The sequence below is a fragment of the Setaria viridis genome, chromosome 6, assembly GCF_005286985.2.
Source record: "Setaria viridis chromosome 6, Setaria_viridis_v4.0, whole genome shotgun sequence".
Taxonomy (NCBI): Eukaryota; Viridiplantae; Streptophyta; class Magnoliopsida; order Poales; family Poaceae; genus Setaria; species Setaria viridis.
This window is the reverse complement of record NC_048268.2, coordinates 34,078,718-34,094,311: the sequence shown is the minus strand read 5'-3', so window position 1 is coordinate 34,094,311 and position 15,594 is coordinate 34,078,718. Positions and strand designations below refer to the sequence as shown.

General features: G+C 45.7%; 2 protein-coding genes and 1 long non-coding RNA gene across 3 annotated transcripts; all 3 read left to right on the top strand.

Moving 5' to 3' along the window:
* The first annotated feature begins 172 nt into the window (after positions 1 to 172).
* LOC117862195 (transcription elongation factor 1 homolog) lies at positions 173 to 2,140 on the top strand. Its single transcript, XM_034745729.2, is given in 2 exon segments — positions 173 to 729; positions 731 to 2,140. Coding segments are annotated over 2 exon segments (396 nt in total). The 5' UTR covers positions 173 to 480; the 3' UTR covers positions 878 to 2,140.
* Positions 2,141 to 4,703: 2,563 nt separating this feature from the next.
* LOC140223059 (uncharacterized) lies at positions 4,704 to 6,267 on the top strand. The gene is made up of 2 exons (XR_011898472.1): positions 4,704 to 5,045; positions 5,991 to 6,267. It is a non-coding gene; the product is annotated as an uncharacterized lncRNA (long non-coding RNA).
* Positions 6,268 to 6,506: 239 nt separating this feature from the next.
* Positions 6,507 to 9,512, top strand: LOC117860117 (probable auxin efflux carrier component 5c). Its single transcript, XM_034743342.2, has 4 exons — positions 6,507 to 8,044; positions 8,123 to 8,366; positions 8,957 to 9,033; positions 9,129 to 9,512. Exons 1-4 carry the CDS (start codon positions 7,242 to 7,244, stop codon positions 9,202 to 9,204), a joined length of 1,200 nt encoding a protein of 399 aa, XP_034599233.1. The 5' UTR covers positions 6,507 to 7,241; the 3' UTR covers positions 9,205 to 9,512.
* The last annotated feature ends 6,082 nt before the right edge of the window (positions 9,513 to 15,594 follow it).

Genomic DNA, 15,594 nt, shown 5'->3' with positions numbered 1-15,594 from the left:
CGTATCTGTACTGCATCCCATGCACAAGCAGAACGGACTCGTATCTTTGTTAATGCTTGTGGATAACCTTTCAGCATTTTGATGCTTGTATAGACTAAAGTGGCTGGATGGAAGATCAGTTCTCCATTCTAATGCTTGTATAGACTAAAGTAGCTGGATGGAAGGTCAGTTCTCCATTCTTCAGTAGTGAATGCAGCTCGGTTGACACGTGCAGGAGCAAACTAGGAAACGAAACCTGAAACTGAACGGAGCAACATGAGAAAAGCTCTTATAGAAATGCTCTGAACAGGGGCGGAGGAACCTAGAACCGTCAGACTGATCGAGCACTCAGCCTCTGAACCCACGTCGAGTTCGGTGCGAACAAAGCTTTGGCTTGGGCTTGATCTCTTGATATAATAGGCACGAGACGCACCTCAGTGCACTCGTTCCTCCGCTCGATCCACCAGCCTCGTAGGTCAACCAGGCGTCAGCCACAGCCAGATGGGGAAGAGGAAGTCGAGGAGCTCCAAGCTGGCGGCGCAGCCGAAGAAGGCACCCAAGCTGGAGAAAGTCTTCACCTGCCCATTCTGCAACCACCCGGAAAGCGTCAAGTGCTGCATCGAGCTCAAGTACGGGTACGCGGAGGCGTCGTGCCTCATCTGCGACGAGAGCTACTGCATCGTCCCAGATAATCTCACCGCGCCCACCGACGTCTACCACGAGTGGATCGACGAGTGCGAGCGCGCCAACCAAGGCGTCGACGTCCGCCGCCGCCGGTGACGACGATGATTGGGTCATCAAGAATACAAGATTGACTCTGCATGCTTTCGCTTTGCACAGGGGGAAGCCAGACAAGAATCATAGGGGAGGGCCAACTTATAGATTATGGAGTTATTAGACAGAGATTAAGCTAATTTTTCACTAATCTTTATGGTGTGCACTAAGTTGTGGTTGCTTCGTTTCAGCTCATCTGCAAGAACTGTACAGCAATGGAGCAAGGAAATTGAGAGAAATGCGGCCTTGTATACGTCCGGTTCCCAAGTTGTGCTCGCACCTCGCAGTTCTGTCTGACCCCATCGGCGATCGCCGTACGCTCGGCGAGTGCCGGCGTCGGCAAGGCCAACGGCGGTGAGAGCGATGAGCGTGATGGTGTGCTGTCTGCAATTAGTTTTTTTTTTTGGTACGGTAGTTTCACTTTCAGGCATAGGTGCAACCGACGCTCGAGCTAGTTAGCGGGTTTGATCTACCATTCGTCCAGAGATCATTATATTCCTCATTGCAATTTGCATCGCCGAGTTTTTTTGTCGCTTTGCTGCAAACTGCAGTACGAAGTTGCAGGTCATTTCAAGGCGATGGACTTCCGCTAGCTGGTCTCACTTGGTTGGTTGCTCCCACACCGCCACCGCGTGTTTCGTTAAGGCTAATCCCGTTGGGAAATTTATTTTTTAATTACAAGAGTGTCACTCATATCATCTAAATAAAGCTGGACGTGGAGTTCACCTGCCCGTTCTGCGGCCACCCCGAGGCCGTCGCCTGCCGCATCGACCTCAAGGACAGGATCGCCGAGGCGTCGTGCCGCACCTGCAGCGAGACCTACTTCACCAGCGCCAACGCGCTCACGGAGCCCGTCGACATCTACAGCGAGTGGATTGACGCTTGCGAGCTCGCCAACGAGGGCGTACTAGATCGGTAGTTTTTGCCGTTCTTTTGGTGCCCGGAATTTCAGAGCAAGAAGGAACAGACATGTAATGCTTCTTTTTTTTTTTTTTTGTCATAGCATGTGATGTTGTGGAGATGATATGGATCGTACTTCTTTTGTCTCATGATCTCAGGGGAGTCAACGAAAAGTCTAGTTCTCTCACTGATAACGAGTAATCCATACATCTGTCAAGACGAAACAGGAGGACACAACTCTTACACAAATCCGACAACAGAAAACGACTTGAAATAGGGATGTTCAGGGGCCGAGCGCTAGATCTATGTCCTAGAGCCACCTCTTGATCATGTGGAGGACCTGATTGACCCTGCTGAACAAAGGACTGGCAAACACCGAAGGGGATGAAAAATACATCGTGTGATGCACGCAGACACAGCAGATTAGGAAGGATCATTCTAAAGATCCGAAACGCAGCGACAGTTTTCAACACGAAGTTCGACTCATTTTGCTGAAAATGTCAAGAAACGAAGAAGGAAGGGACGTAATCATGGTTTTATTTTGTAGTGAACATTTGTATGAGCGAACCATGAAGATACATTCAACAAACATGGACTCTGGTTTTTTATGTGTCAGGAGTAACGTACACAAAAAGTAAGCAGCATCTATTCCTGCTATCATCCCAACAGAGATGAAGATGGTAACTAAAATCAATGTTACTATGAAAAATCGTTCACTATTACTTCCACATACAGAAGAGTTGCTTGACTTTCTGAAACTATCTCAACACAGCTTTCACCATTAGTACTTCCACACAGTGTTACTATGAAAAATCGTTCACCATTACTTCCACATAATCCTTGCAGCAGTTTCTAAGTTATGCAACTGAGGTCAATTCAAACTGCTTTGGTCAGCGGACTTTCTGAAAGTATGTTTACAAAAGACGACAGCCAATTCTCATGTCACTGTATCTGGACACCAATGCTTAAATGCTTTTGATTCTGAAGAGATGAATTGCGAAGCTGTCAGTAGTTCTGCTCTCATACTGCTCTACGGTGCTGATGCATCAAAATTTGTGTACCGCAACCCCTCAGCAGCTGAATTGGAAATGGCAAGGGAACATGAAAACAATAATATAAGTAGGCAGCATGTCATGGGTATTGGGGACAAAATAAAAAGAGGCATTCAGTTACAAGATCATCACTATTGGCTAACAAGTGGAAAAATCTGAATAATCTGCACCGGGGATCATATCAATTTAACTTTGAACAAACCACTACAAATGAGATTCCATTGTCTAACTTGGGATTCCATTTGTATAATTGCCAGTCGCTAACCATCCCTCTTGCTATGCAAGAGGAGGCTCGCAGGAGCAGTGTTTCTGTTTTGTCTGGTAGGACTACACACAGCAGGACCAGAAGAGCAGCCGCACAGCATACGCCGCCACCACCAGCTCAGCCCCAGCCGCCGACACCACCTATCGTGCAGCAGATGGTTCAGGCGGGGTGGGTCACACTAGGATTTGTGCCCGAGGTTACACCCGAGTATGCTTCTAGTTGGGACCAACCTGCCTATCAGTACATGATCAGGTGGGATAGTCCTCGAAACACGCACAACACACTTTGTTGTAAGGTCCTTTGTGATTTTACAATATACGATAAATCCCATCAACGAGGGATAACCTTGAAGTAAAAACCTCATCTTACATAGGATGGGATTAGGATGCGGCGGAACTTCTTCATCGATCTTTTAGCGCACGAAGCGAATGACTGGTGAACAAGTCTTCCTAGCATAATAAAATATTATCTTAGGGTTGTGAAAAGCAACACATTATTATATGGCTGATCAGAAGGGTAAGTATATGATATCACTTACCGTGGGGGTTATGGAAGCAGCATGTGTTCAGTTAATTGGAAACAGTTTCAAAGGAGTTGAAGATGTGATATTAGTGCTGCAACACCCACAACTGAGGGTAGGAAGCAGGACGTAGTCAATGTCACCCATTGATATAATTTTTTAGGCAAAAATCCACTTGAAATAATCCCTTGAAGGCGCCCTTAAACTACCGTGCAATTGTGTTCAGTGTTAGACCATCTACCCAGAAAGAGATGTATCTAACTTAATAATTCATTGAACTTCGGTAGTTTAAGCAGCGGGCTAGATAATTGGCAATTGGTCATTGGTAGATAATTGGCAATTGGTCATTGGCAACTGTGGCTGAAAGCACATGCATTATGCAAGTACGTGACCATTCAAGTAAATTCTGAATGCCATTGATGCTTAGTGCCGCTATATACTTTTTTTAGCAGCTAGAAATTACTATGTGGGATGTAATGGTACTTAGCTACTATGTGGGATGTAATGGTACTTAGCAGGTAGTTCTTGTGGTTCTGAATTTGTTCACAAGAAGGTAGCCAGAAGGAAAAAGTTGTTAGGCTGTTAACACCCTAGCATTTTTATTCAGATGTTCCTGCAAATGTGAAGGTTTCTACAAGAGCAAAATAGATTCATGTAAATTGACAAATATAAGTGTGCAAATATCAGGTTAGCAAATAGTAATTGTAAAATTTTGTTGGAAATGATTACCATTTATATAGATGAAGTGCTTCTAAAATATCCCGAGGATCATTTTGTAGTTAAAAAACAGAGACTAAAGCTAAATTAAGCACTCATGGAACTAACAGTATAACAATACCATTTTTTTTTTGCAAAAGGAGCTGCAAAAGGAATGGCTTAGGGGTGTTTGTTTCTTTAGTCTCTCCTAAAATTTCTGTCACATCGAATGTTTAGATACTAATTAGGAGTATTAAATGTAGACTAATTACAAAACTAATTGCATAGATGGAGACTAATTTGCAAGACGAATCTATTAAACCTAATTAGTTCATGATTTGACAATGTGATGCTACAGTAAACATGTGCTAATGATGGATTAATTAGGCTTAATAGATTCGTCTCGTGAATTAGTCTCCATCTGTGTAATTAGTTTTATAATTAGCTCATATTTAGTCCTTCTAATTAGCCTCCAAATATTCGATGTGACATAAATTTTAGGGGATCCTAAAGATCCAAACATCCCCTTATACCCCCCTTAGTTATGTTCCCCGTGGCAAATGGAACCTAGCCCGGTCTTTTCCCACATGTCTTTTCCCAAATCCCCATCGGGTGCACGCAGCAGGCTGTCAGTGAGCTCCCTCCCCTCCCAGTCCTTCCCTTTCCCCGGCCTCTCTCTCCCTCAGGCCCTTGCGCCCGGGGCAGCATGCCTCCGTTCCCTGACGCAGCAACAACGAGCGGCGCGGAGCAACACGCGGAAGGCCCCGTCGGGTGCGGCGCAGGTCTGCCAGCACCGAGCCCCCGGGGACGCCGCGGCACCAGCGATGTGGGCCCGCAAGCCGGCGCTCCTCCCTCTCAGGTACTCCCCTCTCTCTCTAGATCGGCCTGGTAGCAACCGAATCGGAAAGGAGACGAGCAGGTAGGCGGCGTCCGTGGCGGCGCGGGAAGGCCGTCGGTTGCTCCTCTCGCTCGCTCGGATGAGAGGCCGAGCGGGGGCTCCTAGATGTGGGAGGTGGAGCAGCAGCAGCACTGGGAAAAGAAGAAATTGAGGAAGGGATAACGAGACTGGAACCGGAAGGGGGGAGCCGCTGGCTTCGGTTCAGACGGCAGTGACGGCACCCACGGACGGCATCGCATGGGCCCACGAGGCAGAGGATGGGCTTACGGGGTGAGACCGGACGGTAGCCTACCGGCGCCAGACGAAAGTCGAGGCCAGCATCCGCGTGTCGCGGAACTTCTGCGTTGCGGACACGTAGGAGTTGGGAGTGCGGAGTGCCCGTGGACGGCTGGACCTGGACGGACTGTGTCACTGTGAGAAAACGTTTTGGTCTCTCCGTAGTAAGGCCCGTCGCTTCGGCTTATAAGACGCTGAAAAGTTGAAACGGTCGAGAGGAAAATACTATTTGGTGGCTGATAAGCTGGCTGAATAAGCTGAAGCGAACACTGAAAAGTTGAAACGGTCGAGAGGAAAATACTATTTGGTGGCTGATAAGCTGGCTGAATAAGCTGAAGCGAACAGATCTTTTATTTTGTTATGGTTTTAGACGTTTTGTTTCGTAGAATGAACTGAATTTTGTTATGGTTTTAGACGTTTTGTTTCGTAGAATGAACTGAATTGTTTCTTATTACGGTCCGTAGCAAAGCACATGCATGGATAGCTCATTCTACAGGACATGAACAGATGGGTAGTCCTCGAAGCATACACAACATACTTATTCCATACTTATTCCTTTATGATTTTATAACATACGATAAATCTCATCAAACGAGGAATAATCTTGAAGTAAAAACTCATCTTTCGTAGGATGGGATTGGGATGCGGCGGAACTTCTTCATCGATCTTTTAGCGCACGAAGTGAATGACTGGAGAAAAACCTTCCTAACGTAATAAAATATTATGTTAGGCGCATCACAAGTAAAGAAATAAGATAGATAGGGTTGGCTTTTGGATGCCGTGTCGTACCAAATTTTGTTTAATGGCATAGCTACGATTTTGGATGATATACTTACTCTTTTCACATGATTATTGTTGTAATGAATCCAATATATACTGCAATATAACTATTTTGTTGCCCATAGCACGTACGGTACGATCCTAATATCGTTTATATGTACGCTCTGGACCTGTGGTACTGCATATATCGTTTTACACGTGTTACATATACACTGTGGTACTGCATATATCGTGCTCTTAAAGTCTAAAGGTACTTGAATGTGATGGAAAACGCATGCATGTATTACATCAGAAATTTTGAACGGTTCGAATCTGTTCAGAGAGCGACATAAGCACAAAGAAGAAAAAAAAAGGATGGATCCAAAATTGAAACAGAAACTTGCCCAACAAAATGAAAAGTGGAACATATAAAAATTTCGGCTACACAAAGCAATATTTTTGTGCAGCACAATTCAAAACTTAAACAATTCCTATTGTGCTGAACGATCACATCATGCATACTGGTCGTCTACACTCATAAACAGAAGCGTGCACAGTACAGATGCAATCAAATTGTACTCCAGCTGAACTGATCCCTGCCTAATCTCAATCTCAATCTCTGTCTTTTCAGTTGTTTAATTTTGCGCTATCAGGTGGGGGGAAAAGACTAAAAAGAAGTGTAAATAAAACCAGAACTTGCAAATAGAGAATCGGCCAATATGAAGAGCAGTGCGGTACGCTCATCTTCTTCCTGTCCCTTTCCAATTATCCCCCACAAACGTCCCAGCAGAGATCTGCATGATTGGAGCAAACATATGCACCATCGAAACCTTAGCAGCCAGCTTGTGCTTCCTGCAGGAATAAGAATTCGGTTCCACATACGCGTCCACCATTATCCTTCTCAAGTTCATCTCAACCCAATTCGTGTCGCCTTTTGCTGATTCATTCCATCCAGCACCTAGCGCTCAGCTCCCTCGCTCTCTCTCTATATACGAACTCATCGCTACTAGTTCACTCATCTGTGCTTCCCTCCATCTCTTGATCGATTCGTCACCACACAATAACAAAACAAAGAAATCTATCGCGAGACTAGATAGCCAGCTACAAAGGGAGAGATCGAGGATGATCGCGTGGGGCGACGTGTACAAGGTGGTGGCGGCGATGGCGCCGCTCTACTTCGCGCTGGGGCTCGGTTACGGCTCGGTGCGGTGGTGTCGGCTCTTCACGCCGGAGCAGTGCGGCGCCATCAACACGCTGGTGGCCCACTTCTCGATGCCCTTCTTCACCTTCGACTTCCTGGCGCGCGCCAACCCCTACGCCATGGACCGCCGCGTCCTCGCCGCCGACGCCGCCTCCAAGGCGCTCACCATCGCCGCCGTGGCGTGCTGGTGGTGGTGGGCGCGCTGCTGCCGCTGCGGCGCCGGCGGCGCAAAGGACGCCGGCGCGCGGTCGTCGTGGTGCGTCACGGGGTTCTCCCTCGCCGCGTTCAACAACACGCTCGTCGTCGGCGTGCCGCTGCTCGACGCCATGTACGGCGCCTGGGCGCGGGACCTCGTCGTGCAGCTCGCCGTCGTGCAGGCGCTCGTGTGGGTCCCGCTGCTGCTGCTCGGCTTCGAGCTGCGGAAGGCCTGGGTCGTGCGCAATGGCATCGCGTCCGCAGCGGCCGGCGATGGCCAGGCCGCTGCTGGTGGAGGCCGCGTCGAGCCGGCCGTGTCGTCGCAGGCAAAGAAGGCATCGTCGCCGCCGCCGGCCGCGGAGAAGGGCGACGTCGAGATGAACGCGGCGGCGGAACCAGACGCGCCGCCGCCTGCCGGGATGATCCGACGGCTCTGGCCGATTGTGCGGACCGTGGGGCTGAAGCTGGCGGGGAACCCCAACGTGTACGCCAGCGTGCTCGGCGTGGTCTGGGCGTGCATCGCCTTCAGGTTGCAGAGCCGGTGCACAACTGACATGCCAAGTGTCACCAAAGCGTTGCTCATGCATGGCGTGCTGTGTGCCTGCAGGTGGGACCTCAGGATGCCGGGTGTCGTGTCGGAGTCGTTGCAGGTGATGTCCAGGACCGGCACGGGGATGAGCATGTTCAGCATGGGTCTGTTCATGGCGCAGCAGGAGAAGATCGTCGCGTGCGGCGCGGGCCTGGCGGCGCTGGGGATGGCGCTGCGGTTCGTCGCCGGCCCGCTCGCCACGCTGGCCGGCGCCGCCGCGTTCGGGCTCCGCAGCGACGTGATGCGCTTCGCCATCATACAGGTACCAGCCACTTTGTCTCATGCCATGACGAAACATGCATGCATGCTCTTTCTGTCCCAACGAAAAAAAAGGCGAACAAAGGCGCGAACAGGGCTCCACGTACTTTAGCAATAGCACGTCCAAGGCCTAAAGCCAGGCGGTGTACGTCTAGAAGTGTGTGCACCGAATTCATTGCGGCCGGCCGGTGCAAAGGCCGCGGGTGGCCACACGTACGCCACACCTCCTGGCCATCAGCTTGCGTAGTTCCTGATGTGGACCGAACTAAAATCCTTTTCAACGTAGTAGAATCTGAATCAGCTGAGCTGAGTGCGTACACAATAACACAAGTGTCAACGGGGCATGCATGCATGCATGCATGCCATATTTAATTTCAGAGGAGGCTATAGGAAGTTTTGCCTTTTTAACGAAACATGAAATTTTAAATTTAGCTGAAATTTTGTACCGGTTCTGAAGAATTTTAATCCTTTTAGATTCAGCTCAAAAGAATGAACGGTATTCTCTGCTTGCTCTGGTTATTGTCCATCTTTTCCTTTTTGTTTACTGAAAAGCTGACTGTTCATATCTTTTAATTAACACAATATACATTGCAGGCCGCTCTACCTCAATCTATTGCGTCCTTCGTCTTCGCAAAGGAATACGGACTCCATGCCGATGTGCTCAGCACAGCGTAAGTCTCCTGGGATCAATGTCACATGGTACACACAGCAACCCTCGTGTGACTTGGTACATGCTCATTACGATCTATGCGTCCATTGCATGCAGGGTTATATTCGGGACGCTAGTCTCTCTGCCGGTGCTCATCGCCTACTATGCAGTCCTTGGCGTCGTCTCATTATGAACAACTGCATGCATGGGGATTTGGGCGTATGCTCTCTCACACATCGTCCGTGGGATTTGGGCGCATGCATTGGGTTTGAAAAGGGTTGAGGCTGAGTTATCATTCCTTCTAATCGTGCTAAGGCCGTCGTGCTCAAAGATTGTAACGCGCCTCGTCCGTGGTTGATTAATAACATATCTCTCAATATTTTTTATGATTACAAATATCCCTTTCTCCCGCAAAGAAAAAAGGCAAAGATTTTTCTTAAGTGCAGATGTGTGTGTAGTCTTTCGGTAATGCCAATGGCGTAATTCTTAAATTTGATCAATTTTAACTGAAGAACATACACAGTTGAGAAGTAACCGAGATGTAACGTCAACGACTTTTATTGACAAAAAATAAGAATTATTAATTGGAAGGAAATCCACATGCACATCTAGTTTGTTAAAAAGATGGATGGTGACCTCAATTACTTACCATTTAATTTTATTAGTACCGGAGCTCATGCGTGACGCGCAAAGCTAGTATCACCTTCGCGCGTCAGCGAGCGTCCTGGCGCTCGACCCCGACCACCAACTCGGCTCCACCAGCGAGCGTCAGGCACGCCGCGTTACGGACTTACGGGGCTCATGCCCTGCCGCCGCCACCACCACCACCACTCTGTCCGTCTCCGGCTAAGTGCGAACTCGCTGGACGTGTCCCATGTCTGATGCCTCACGTCCGTTCCGGTCAGGCATCCTAGGAGAAAAGCAGAGCAGGCACCAATCGCGCCGCAAAGCTTTACCCATATCCGTGCCTCCGTGGATCGTGGTGCGCTCCGTACGACGACCGCCGCCGCCCTTTGCCGAACGCCAGCCCGCCGTGTTCCAAGGGATTCCACCGAGAAATCATCGAGACGATGCACTCACTAGCAGTAGCAGTCCTCTCACGGGCGGCCGGCCGCCGGCCTGATCATCCATCGGCCTAGTGGAAGGCGAGCCGCTAGTGTTTAAGACCCTTCTTCCACGCCGCATGCCAGTGCTCGATCGTCTGGCCTCATCAGCTGGTTCTACAGTTTGTGCGAAGGTGGCCCACCTCCAAGGTTTCTGAGAGATGGTGGTTGGCGGGAAACGGTTGACTAATCCAAGGAAGTGGATGAAACCCTTCGTGAGCAGACTGTGTTAGGGGGTGTTTAGGAGACAGGGGCTAAACTTTAGTCCTGTCACATTGGATGTTTGATGCTAATTAGGACGACTAAATATGAGCTAATTACAAAACTAATAGCAGAACCCCTAGGCTAAATCGTGAGACGAATCTATTAAGCCTAATTAATTCATCATTAGCGAATGGTTACTGTAGCACCACATTGTCAAATCGTGAACTAATTAGGCTTAATAGATTCGTCTCGTGATTTAGGTTGTGCAATTAGTTTTGTAATTAACCAATGTTCAATACTCCTAATCAGTGTCCAAACATCCGATGTGACAGGGACTAAATTTTAGCCCCTGTGTGCCAAACATCCCCTTAGTGTTCCATCCTTTGGTAACCCATAAATGTGTGTGCTGTGTTATTTCCTGATTTGCATTGTTTCCTAACAAGAATTCAATTGATCTAATGTTTGAGTCAAAATGGCACCGAGTCATCTAATGTATATGTGATGGTCTTTCTGAATGTGAGTAGGCAGTTAGGCACAGCTAAGCTACAATCCTACCCAAAGCAAATTCATCTACTTCCATGTGTAGAGGTTTTGCATTTTAGTGAGGACAACAAGATATTCAGGTTAATTGGATGCTAGGGTAAATATTGTTTGCCATTCGAATGATAAACATCATTATTCTGTGTGGCAGTAGGGTTCATTTTTTTTCTATGACATTATATGCTCATATAATTTTCGCTATCTGATCTACTAGGACCAGGTGTCTGTGAAAAATGCCTCTGTACTTTTTGCTCCTCACGAAGCTATGGCAGGCTGAGAGTTCAAGTGGAGAGGAGTCGAGGACCATGGGCTTATGCTATCTCGATCTCACTAGGTACGAAGAAGAGGATAACAACCTGGCGGCCAACACTATGGTCATAATCTCGATCTGCCAGGTATAAATGTAATAACTTTAAAATCACTAGATAATGTATATCGAGATAATTCATCAATTCCAATGCATCTTACTATTACTAATTGGAGGCTCCTTTTGAAGCCTTCAGTTGAACCCACCTAGGATTCCTAATTGGAGGCTCCTTTTGAAGCCTTCAGGTGAAGCCACCTAGGATTCCTAGGTAGACACTCTAGAAAAAGAGAGAAATCCTAGAAATTCTCACAAAAAAGCAAAACATCCGACCATCAATCGATAGATTCAAATCATCATAGCCATTTGATCTATTGTGTTTTCTAAAAAATTACCCACCTATACCATTATGAAAATAGCCTAAAGTAACCAACTAATCTATATATAAATTACCCACCTCTGCCATTATATAAAATAAATTAAAGTAACCCCCTAATCTTCATCAAAATTACCCACTTATGCCATTATAAATAATATTTAAAATAACCCCCTAATTTGCAACCGAATTGCCCACCACTTAACCCGTTAAATTTGCATCTATATTACCTACACATGCCATTATTAAAATAACATGATAACCCTACGTTTGAATCAAATAACCTTAATTAAAAATATACAACAATATATGATTCTAAATCGTCTATATCTTGCATTATTGGTATATGATATAATAATTAAGGTCTATATGCATTATGTGTGTCACCATTTATAAAGATTTAGAGGAAGTGATGAGAATATAGATTTCTACGTTAAAATTGTATCACAAACTTAGGGTTCATTAAACAAATTCAAGCGCATACCTACGATGCAAAGTGAAAAGTTAAAGATTATAAATGTGGATGGAAATATTATAGAGTAATTACTAACTAAAATCTATCACAATTGGATGAAGATAATAAATATATATATCAATATAAGTATTGTGTTCGAATATTTAACAAACGAGGGGTAGCTTATGGTAATATTTTTTAGCAATATAGTCTCAATTTTTTCCATTGGAGACTCCACATTAGTTCCCACTAGACAAGCTAGAAAAAAGAGACAAATTCTTATAAAAATCAAAATATCAAACACCAATCCTGTAAACTCTAATAATCATATCTATTGATCTATTATATTTTCTAAAAAGTTACCTACCACTATCATTGTGAAAATATTCAAAAATTAACCTCTAAACCTATACCTAAATTACCGAGCTCAGCTATTATAAAAAATAATCTAAAGTAACCCCATAATTTTCATCCAATTTACTAATACATATCATTATAAAGCATAGCTTAAAATATCATTCTAAAATTTTATCTATATTACCTATGTATGTTGTTATTAAAAATAACCTAAATTAAATATCTAAATCTTAATCTAATTATCTTCATGTGCATCATACAGAAATGTCAAAAAGTAAACTAATATATGATTCTAAATTACTTATTTATGTCATTGTTAATATAAAAATACTAAGTTAAAGTATATACACATGATGAGTGTCACTATTTAGACTATTTATACATGTACATGAGGAATCGATGAAAAATATTGATTTGTATGCTAAACATAATGTATGGAGGATTGGAGGTGTGATACAAAATGGAAAAAGTATGAATATGGATGAAAAAGTGCATAGCGTAATTATTAATTAAAAATCAATCACAACTGGACAAAGATAGGTACATATCTATATAAGTATTATGTTGACATATTGAAAAAATTAGAGAGTAGTAGGTAATCAATTTTGATTATTAGTTAGGAGTTTAATTTCTAAATAATTTTCAAATACAATAGCTTCTAAAAATATTAGCCCGTGCGGGAGCACGGGTTGATGGACTAGTATATCACAATTGACTTGTCACTGCATGCCTTAAATATGTTGCACACCCTGAAAGTTTCAGATTGACTCATGGTTTGGTATTCTGGGGGATCCAATGTAGTGAATTGTGGAAATGTGCCTTTTTGGAAATCCAATGTAGTGAATTGCGCGTCGAATCTCAATTGAAACAGCATTGCCTGCTGAAAGAACTTTCAGTTATAGCATATGTTTCTATGATTCTTGACTTAAGATATGCGACATCATTTATTTAGTGAAGCTCGATGGTGGGCTGTTTAAAGGCTTAATTTCCCAGCACTGGTTTTTTGTGGGTGCTGTACGTGTTGGGTTTTGCTCAATTTTCGGGGAATTCATGTGAACAATGGTGACGATTGAGGTAAGGAATCTGCATGCCAAACCCTGTCCCATCCATAAATCTGCAGCGCTTCGTCACTGAATTCTGCATAGGTTTCTACCGCTGCTAATGGCATCGATCGTGGATTCCTGATTTGAAGATATAGGAATGTAGGTAAAAGAAGTTTGTAACTTTGAATATATTTATTTATTTCGAAGTGCAAATCGGTCGTTTGCATATTGGTAAAACAGTGGATATTACATAGACGTGAGATACCCAAAAGGCTCAATATGTTTGTACTCAACAATAGGTCACATTGTCTGCTCTCTACAGTTGGATCTCTCACCAGTGGCGGATCTAGAAACGGGCTCCGCCCTGGGCTAATTAATATAAGACTTAAAATCTTACTAGCCATATACTACTAGATATAACATATTTTTCAAAGAGCACAAATAATTATATAATTCTCTAGATTTCAGTGTTGAACCAATAGACTCAAACAATACATAGAACATTGAAGGTAGAAAAGTACCAAATTAAGAGTCTTCCATGACAAAAAAGAACCATACATGTCGTCATGAATTAACACCACTTCCACTTGTTCCGACGTCCTCAATTCTACATAAATTTTTTAACATCTCAGCCCTATATTCATTATCATTACTTTGCATAGAAATAGCATAAATAGACTAGCAGTCATGTAAAAGGGTAGCAGACTAGTAGTCATGGAGCAATTTCAAAAGAAAAATGGCATACCGGAGCAATTTCAAAAGAAAATGGCATACCGGAGCAATTTCAGCAGGGGCTAGGCCGCCAGCGTGGCCTGGGGGTGCCAAGCGTGGGCATGCCGCGCGCAGCCGGCGGGGCGGCGGCCAGCGGGGGCCCGGGGGGTGAGTCGGCGACGGCCGACGGGCCAATGACGACTCGGCAAGCACCTAGCGGCGCGTGGCCTGCCGGCGGGGGTGCGGCCGCGCGGGGCCGCGGGTGGCAGCGCGCGGGCAGTCGGCAAGCGCTGGCTCCCTGCCGATGGGGGCGCGGTGTGCGGCTGATGCCTGACAGCCGACGGCGAGCTGGGGACGCGCACGCGCCGACGCGGGGCCTGGGCAGCGGCCGACGGGCGTTGGCTCCTGCAGACGGGAGGCGGAGAGTCGGGGGTGGGCGCACAGGGGACGGGTCACGGGAGCAGAGTAGGCAGGCAGCGCTAGGGCGACGGGAGTTGCTGGGCCGCTTGGGCGCCTGGGCCAACTTCTCTTTGGGGTGGGCTAATGGGCTAGAAAGCCTTTTTATGCTATTTTTTGAAGGACTTTCCCACTGCTCTTGGGCCTCGCCCCGGGCTGGTTGCAGCCCGGGCAGCCCGGGGCCCAGATCCGCCGCTGTCTCTCACCAACACTGCTGAGATTCATGTGGTGATGGAAAGCCATGCGCTGTCTTCTTCTTTGCATATGAAATGTTGCTTTTACTCTGATATTATCTGTTTCAAGTTCTATTGTTTTTAGAGTAACTTGAAACTTTAACAAACTTTAACAATATAGTTTGGTCCTAAATATAAGCCTCACTAACGCAGCAAGGATCGTCGGATTTATAAGCCCGGCAGTCCACCAGGAGTTACCCAAGTGGTTGATTTGTAGGCGAGGACGATTGCAAAACCAAGAACACGAAGGTAATCACGAGAACACGAAGGAGACGTGAGGATTTTAGACAGGTTCGATCCTTCGGAGAGTAATACCCTACGTCCTATATGTTGAATTGTATTGCTCGGGATTGATCATGGGATACCTTCGGGGGTGCCCTTGGCCGCCTTATATAAGCTGATGATCAAGAGTTATTAATCGGTTTGAATCTAATCTACTCGGTAGTTACATGGAAAGTAATCTGAGTCGGACTACAATACGTGTTCCGCAACATTCGAGTAGTTCTGGACTGTCTTGTTATCTTGACATGTGTTCCAAGTAACTTCATGTCCTCGGCCCGCACGCCTTGGTTGGGCGGGCCCACCTGTCAGGTCCAGCCAGTATCTTGGTTGGTGGGGACCCATGGGGTACCCATATTCCTCAAGGATATGTTCATAACTTCAGATTACATTTTTATTTTTCAATAAAGTTTTCGATTTTGTCAAATTGATAGAATGTTGTTTGCATAGCATTTCTGCTTATTGAAACTTCATATTTCTGTCAAAGATCGCACCGGATGGGAAAGGTTGCTGAAATAGGTAC

What these genes read in the sequence shown, in the direction of transcription:
- LOC117860117 (XM_034743342.2), top strand. Translation starts at nt 7,242, where the DNA reads ATGATCGCGTGGGGCGACGTGTACAAGGTGGTGGCGGCGATGGCGCCG. An exon ending in TGGGCGTGCATCGCCTTCAG is followed by an intron (nt 8,045 to 8,122) that starts GTTGCAGAGCCG and finishes GTGTGCCTGCAG; the next exon opens with GTGGGACCTCAGGATGCCGG. An exon ending in TGCGCTTCGCCATCATACAG is followed by an intron (nt 8,367 to 8,956) that starts GTACCAGCCACT and finishes TATACATTGCAG; the next exon opens with GCCGCTCTACCTCAATCTAT.